Source organism: Xenopus laevis, chromosome 7L, assembly GCF_017654675.1.
Source record: "Xenopus laevis strain J_2021 chromosome 7L, Xenopus_laevis_v10.1, whole genome shotgun sequence".
Taxonomy (NCBI): Eukaryota; Metazoa; Chordata; class Amphibia; order Anura; family Pipidae; genus Xenopus; species Xenopus laevis.
In genome coordinates this window covers 50,438,169-50,446,237 of record NC_054383.1, presented here as the reverse complement: position 1 = coordinate 50,446,237, position 8,069 = coordinate 50,438,169, and the positions used below count along the sequence as shown (strand labels likewise).

The 8,069-nt window shown below is 33.3% G+C and overlaps 1 protein-coding gene across 1 annotated transcript; it reads left to right on the top strand.

Moving 5' to 3' along the window:
* Positions 1-784: 784 nt before the first annotated feature.
* LOC121395417 lies at positions 785-5,361 on the top strand. Its single transcript, XM_041568951.1, has 5 exons — positions 785-1,677; positions 2,825-2,985; positions 3,142-3,238; positions 3,786-3,867; positions 4,279-5,361. Exons 1-5 carry the CDS (start codon positions 1,321-1,323, stop codon positions 4,896-4,898), a joined length of 1,317 nt encoding a protein of 438 aa, XP_041424885.1. The 5' UTR covers positions 785-1,320; the 3' UTR covers positions 4,899-5,361.
* The last annotated feature ends 2,708 nt before the right edge of the window (positions 5,362-8,069 follow it).

Genomic DNA, 8,069 nt, shown 5'->3' with positions numbered 1-8,069 from the left:
TTTTGCCCAATCCAGGTCAGACAGTCAGACATGAAATGAAAATCTGTCCGTGGATTTAACTCTCCAATGAAAAGATCACAAATTTTTACAGGTTTACACAAACAAAATCCTATGATTGTTTTCTTACAAGAAACTCATTTCAAGCTGGGTCACAGGCCAAATTTCAAAAATAGATACTTTTAAAACTGGCACTTTAGCGACAACCCCGAGACAAAAGCAAAGGATTCGCAATTGCCTTTCATAAAAAATTCTCATACACCTTGATCTACTCATTTACTGACTCCCATGGGAGATATATCTTTCTTAAAATAAATGTGGCGGGACAACTATTTACTTTGGTAAACTGCTACGCACCAAACTATAATCAACATAATTTTCTTGAAACGGTAGTCACCGTTGAAAGTTGAAAGTTTTTCTCAAGGTACAATAATACTGGGAGGTGATTTAAACCTTGTTCTTGATACAAAATTAGACTCTTCTTCAGGGAAAACAACCCTTTCCTACAAGGTACTAAAACATATTAAAATGCTGTTTCATAATATGGATGATGGTTGGAGAGTTTGCCATCCTTCTGAAAGGATTACACTTATTTTTTACATGTTCACCAGTCATACAGCAGAATTGACTACCTTCTCCTTTCCCATTTCACACTGAAATGGGTGACAGAATGTAAAATTGGCTTGCAAATTTTATCAGATCATGCTCCGATGTTCCTCAATTTCTATCCCAGGTAAAGTTCATAAACCTTGGACCTGGAGGCTTAATGAGTCCCTTCTTAAAGACATTGGGGGTCATTTATAAAGTTCGCGCAGTGCAAAATGGTTCGCAGTGCACGTAAAAGCTTATTACGCACAGTCATATTTAAAAATGCTGGGCAAATGGTACGCACAGAGCAATGTGGTTTTGCGCATTCGCTAATGTCCGTTATAAATATTCGCAAAGCGACTAAAGACATACGTTTGCGATTGACAATCTTACAGAAAATGCGCGTTTTTTGTGATTTTTAGCGTTGACATAAGATCCAGTCGCAAATAGCGAGCGCATGTTCTACAAATGCGCATTAAAACTCAATTAAAAGATGCACATTTAACTGTTTGTTGGCAATATTTGTTTTTCTTATAGACTAATTTACATTCTTTTAATGTGTGTCTTGGTGGAAATGGGTCAGTTGTTTATTTCAACAAATTTTTGTTTTAGAAACAGCCGCGAAAATTCAATATGCAATTCGCATATTACGTGATGACGTAATTCGCATTACGAGTCATGTGATTATTTATGGCGCGAAATATTTTAAGCGAATTCGCTGCCGTTTAACACAAAATGGCTATGGCTGAAGAACAGGTGTCCATGACTGAATCTGAATGGAAACAACTGTTATTATTGTTACCTGTACTTAGGGCAAATGCACATGCTGTTGTCCCAAATGATCAGCCTGTACAAAGTAATATTAATATGGAGAGTGTCGAATTAGACAAAAATGTGGTGCCTTCATGCTCTAAAGGTACTCATGAAGCATTTAAGAAGGTTACATCGAAGTCCTGTTCTAAGGTCCTGTCAGAAAATGAAACATCTGATAATGACGAACAATGTGAAATGGATGACGGTTTTCGAAAACAGAAAAATAGAAAAAGAATGGCAAAATTTACCAATAATGAACTAGAAGTCTTAATAAGAGAGGTAAGTTATAGCACAACTGCAGCATAATTCTAGTGATGCTTTGCAGATGCAAAAATTATGTAGTTACTCTAGGCCAAGGAACACTTACATATTTAACAGTTGGTCTACAAGAGTAGACGTTTAAAACATAAAATAATTGCGGTTGTGGAGTCAACTTGTTTTGAAGGTTTGTTCTTTTATATATTAGTATAAAGTTCTAATTAGCATAATATATTTGTATCCTTAGTGTGTAAAATTAAGCAACATGTGTGGAAGCGTTTTAAGAGTTTTAATAAATTGTAAAAATGACACTCCAAAACATTTCTATTTTCAAATCCCTTTATGAACATTGCAGAGATGCAAACTTACTCGGATTAACAGATGGATGCGCTGCAATGTTTTTAAAGGGATTTTTTTCAACTGTTTAAATGCTTTCACACATGTTGCTGAATTTTACATATTAAGTATACAAAATAATTATAAGGGAAGCAGGACAACTACCAATCTTAAACGCTTACTTTAACTTACTTCCTGTAATTATTATCACTTGGTAAACTCACAAAGAATCAGATAGTGGCCTTTTGTGGAACTACAACTAGACACCATGGGTGCAATACCTAACTTTTTTTATACCCTTTGTTTATAGGGGGTTGTATTCAACAAAAAACATATGTAATAAGGTGGCATGCAACAAAAAATTTTGTTGTGACATTGGCTCTTACATCTTTTAGTGTATTTGTTGACATTTTACTCATAAGTACTACACTATATATAATGTTTCTGTTATTTTTCCACCTCAATGGTTTTTACCTTTGAGGTGTACACAAATTTGATATTAAAAAATTTATTTTAAGGGTGCTGCCTCTAATTAGTCAATATAAGGGATACCAGCACAAAACCCTTATTGCGTTTAATTGTAATTTTGACTAACACACATACCTTCTACATGCCCTCCTTTGTTTAACATCAGTGATGAAATGCTAAACCCTTGCAGTTCAAACAGTTTGTTTTACAATATGATAGTAAAATATACTATGCTGCTGTTAAAGTTTATATTAAAGCTAATAAATTACTGTAACATTTATACATGATTATACATATTTCATGTTTATTAGTTTCCTTGTTTCAATTTAAATTGGGGTTGTATAAAACTAACTCCTTTTTTTAGATTACAGAAAACTATGAATTGCTGTACGGGTCTATATCTGGGAAAATATCGACTCAAAGGAAAAACCAAATCTGGGAAGGAATTAAAAATAAAGTTTGTGCAGTAGGAGTTGGCCAGAGAACAGTAGTCCATCTCAAGAAACGATGGCTAGATATTAGACGGTATGTAAAGCAACCAATATTCTCCATTTCTAGTCTACAATGTGATTCTTTACTAATATTATGTTTTCTTGTAGGTCTGTAAATACTATAAATGTTAAAAATGAACTTGCAGAGAGAACCAGCCAGTTAATAATATCTATGTCTGTTTTGTATTAGGCGCACAAAGGACAAATTAAGTGTATTAGAAAAGAGCAGGCGAAAAACTGGAGGAGGTGATGGAGAAAGTAAACAACTCAGTCAATTTGAGAGCCAAGTAATGTCTGGTTTTAGTATTTCTGGGATAATGAAATAAAATAATATTTTGCCATAATTTGTCTGTACATGTTTTAAAAGATCAATCTAAATGGTAAACTATAATGTTTGTCATAATATTTTGGCCATTGAAAGATAAAAACATTTATAGTGGGAATTCTAAGTAGGCGCAGGAAACACAATTACAATGAGGTCAAAATATGGCCTGTTTTAGTAAATTAACGGCTATTCATGTTGTACTTGGCTGAACACATTGCCAGTTTGGGTGTACCATAAAAATGTATGTATGTAAAATAAAAAAAGTATATTTAGGTTTATATAAAGATATCATCTATGTTGACATAGAATTATTAATATTTTAAAACTAATATTTATAATTGAAATTACTTTTCCTTGTGTTGATTTCTTATACATTAAATGAAAGCACCAGTCTACTAACTTCTGATTTCTGTAATATTGTGGTAAAGGTAGACCAAATAATACTTTAAGTCTTCATTTATACAATCATTTATACAATCATTATAAATAATTTTTTGTATGTCTACTAGGTTCAAGAAACAATCCCGGACATTTTAGTGAAGGGTGATTCAATTTTGGATAGTAGTGATCCCAAGTCAGTTGCTACATATGGTAAATATTGTTTATAATATATATAAACAAATTAACGAGCCTATGAGTGGAATTATTTTGTAAATATCAGTAGAGATTAGTAAATCGTTTTTCAGTAAAACTCTTTTTAAGTCCATGGAAGTTTGTGACCATAATGTCAGGTGTAGCCAAAAACATGTTCACCTCTGCCTGCAGTGATACAGCTTATTTGGCCATCATTCAAAATGTATATTGTATGACAGGAAATAGGCACCTGCCATTCAATGGGTAGAAGTCATGTGTGCATATTGTTACTGCTACTTACCCACGTTTATTTTTTGCACAAAAACCTGTAATAAGTAAATAAAGGAAATGTGTTTGTTTTTGTAAACAACATACTTACCTTATCAACTAGATTATCAAAACTAACTTTGTTCCTTTAATCTTTGACAGCTGTTGTAGACAATGTTTTGCCACATAAAGACACCATTGAAATTTGTGAAAGTGAAGAAGAAATAAACAGAAGCAACACAGCGTTGCCAATAAAAGAAGTCAGCAAAGATACTAAGGCTGCCATGGGGAAAAAAATGTTTGAAATGTGCCTGGAAACTTCAAAAATTCAGGAAAAAATCGGTGAAAAGCAGGAGGAAATGCTAACTCTTATGAGAGAACAAACTAAGGCAATTCTTGATCAAAATTGTATTTTTAAAAAATTTTCAGAGAGTGTCTGTAGAATAGAGAGTGCTTTTTTTGATTTTTTAAAAATGGAACGACATTTGGTGCTTGCTGTGGAGAATGAAGAGGGCTCTATTAGCAGTCTTGCAGACGATAGTATCGATTTACAAAAGGATCCTTTTTTGTGTCCTGTAATTGCAGAAACTAATGTTCAATCAAGTAATGTTGTTACAAATGAGAACATGACTACTACAAAGTTGTCTGTTGACAATGTGCCTGATGTTGATGTACTATTTTTGGATAAGAATAAGCCTTTAAGACGATCACTCCGTCAAGTAAAAGGAAAAAAAGAATTACTTGATTGCTCTAGTAGAAAAAAGAAAAAAATTACAAAATAAAGTATTTATATTTAGTCCAATAGTGTACAGGCCTTCTTAATAGACAAAGGTCCTTCAAGTATATCCCCTCCTAATTAATAACAACATGTAAAAATACACAGTTGTACCCCAGTAAACACTCAAATGGACTATTTTGTTCTATATATTTAGTTTAGTTGTATGTGTCCAAAATAGCAAGCTTTGTTTTATTCAAATAAAGTTTACTTTAGAAATAGTAATTACCAAAGTAAATATAAACTGGTTGAAAACATGATTTTTTTTTGGTTAAATTACTTTATGTCTAACCAATTTTATTATCAAACTTGTATAAATGGTTACACATTTTTATTTGTTTGTTGAAAACAAATACTTTTTAAAAATGTATCTTCTAGCTAATTTACAGAAATTAGATAGGCCATTCTTGATTTTCTTGCATGGGTATGAAAAAAAAAAACAATCTGACCATTTTTTGTTACTTTCTAAAATCACCATTTATTTTTGAACTACATTTTCAAATAAATGTTACTTTGTTTAAAAAAAGTGTCATTGTAATTATTATCAACAATTGCTGTGCGTTTTGTGGTAATATGTTTGTTATGCCAAGAATTAAGGAATAAAATAGAGTGAAGGGTGATTTGAAATTTTAGGTCTCATAATATCAATATACTCGTTAGTAAACTCCAACTTTTAAATGTGACGTCAAATATCTATATCAGTTTTGCAAACAATAATTCATGATAAGTATAGAAAACAACACAATTCCCATTTTGAACAAAGTATTTATTTTAATACATAGCAAGCAAGTAATCAGTTAAATCCACATTAATTGTAAAATGTGTAAACAAAGCAATAGAAACAATTATGTAGTCATTAATATGCACATGATAGAATATTCAAAGTGTAATGGCAACCATTGAAAGAATTATCAACGTTATATATTAAACACACATGCTGAAGTATGTGTTTGCTTGTGGTATTATGGTATACATTCTAAAAAAATAGCCCATTGATTTCCACTGTTAAAATACTCATAATTAAAAGTGCATGGTAAAAAATTTTTTTTATTTATGTAACTAAATAGTAATTTTCTTTACCTAAGAAATATTAAGTGCTATGAGTGTAGGCTGTGGAAGACATTATAAAGATTATTCCAAATTACGTTTTTCTAAACAAATTCTAATGGTTTCAAGTCTATTTTCAATTATATATAGAGAAGGTTACTTACCCTATTGCACTTTGTTGGTTGTTGTTTTTATCAGTTTTCACTAGTCACCTATTGCTTTAACATGTGTATTTGTTGTAAAATAAAAAAAAAAACACAGGCAAGGTTGCAATCTATGCAATGTATTTTTTCAAGAAAAAATAAAACATTATGTGCAACACTGTCACTTGAATGCTCGCTATAAGAAAATTAACTGAAACGAATTGTTCAGTGTCAAACTAAAAACTAGGTAAATAAATTGGCTGTGCAGAAGTAAAAATGTAATGTATAAAGGCTGCAGTAACTGGATGTGAAACATAATAGGTAGAACACTACTTCCTGCTTTTCAGCTCTCTTGGTTAGAAGTAAAAGGTTAACCTGGTCACCAGGAATTAACGAATCAAATACTTGAGGTGGGGCACATGGGTCATAAGTGTTGCTTATGAATTTGAGCAGCGTGCTAGGGATTAATTGCAAACTCACTGAACATTTATGTCCCACGTGACCCCCTTCAAGTTATAGAGCTGAAAAGCAGGAAGTAGTCTTCTGGCTTTTATGTAAGATATTCATTCACTCCAGCCTTTATACATATTTTTTTAGCTTACTAAACATAATAGATACATTTTTTTTTTGCACAGACAATCAATTTACAGTTTGTATTTTCACATTGAACTGTTTTTTGAAGGCCCTTGTCACACATATTTGCTGTGATGTCCGCAGGCTGTGGTTTTACCACGATTAACAGAATGACAACTACACCCTTCCCTAGTCTGTGTACAATAGCTGCACTGAACATTTGAGCTTGTTTGCAAATGTTTATGTAGTTCAACCTAGCTACAAAACCTTCATGATAAATCAACATGTGGATGGGGAAAGGCACAAATGGTGAGATTTTAAAGTACAATTACTAGTTCAACTTACATATAATATAAAACCATTAACAAATATTAATAATAATGTATCAATAGTGCAAATACTGCTGTACTTTCTAAATGTTCAGATACATATTAAACAATTTACATACAAAGAAATTTTTTAGTTGTACAAATTAGCATAGACATTATGATGACAATATAGAAAATAAACCTTTTCAATTTAAAACGTGCCATGTTATGCCTTAATGCAACCTTTTCAGATGATGCCAGTATTTACCCATGGCACAGATAAGCTTTTGAATCTTATTAAGGTACATTACACATGTTGAACGATGACATTTTTGCACAATCAAATTTCTGTGTCTCGATGGTGTACGAGATTTACGCTTCATCACCTTAATGGAATTAAGTAGTTCTCCAGCTTTTGCTTGAGAAGATGAGGTAGAAGGTGCATCAGACTTGTCTATTCGGCAATAAAAATAATTATTGTTAGAATATTTTTAATACAACACTTTTTTTTTTTAAACATTTACATTTTAATTTATTTTACTATTTAAAGTTTAATGACTGATTGCAGTTCAAGTGGGTGCTGTTGCAGAAGCACAAAATGAAGACACAGTTCTTCACAAAGTAAAATAGATATCCTAAATGTAGCTACATACAATACACACATGAACTTCGACCTCTTAAATCTAAAATTTAAAATATACCAAAAACATATGCAGAATGTTTAAGGTCAATATTCCCTTAGATACCGTATATACTCGCGTATAAGCCGAGTTTTTCAGCACCCAAAATGTGCTGAAAAACTCAAACTCGGCTTATACGCGGGTCATACCTCTGCTCTTCCCTCTGTCCTTCCCTCTGTCACCTCTGCCCCAGCCGGACTGCCTGTGACTGCCTGTGTCGCCGCCCGGAGCAGGTCCAGGAGCTCCGGGCGGCGCGTCCTTCCCTGCCGGCGTTCGCTTTCAAAATGGCGGCGCCCATGGCCGCCACGTGGGTAGCGGCGCCGGCCGCTACCCACGTGGCGGCCATGGGCGCCGCCATTTTGAAAGCGAACGCCGGCAGGGAAGGACGCGCCGCCCGGAGCTCCTGGACCTGCTCCGGGCGGCGACA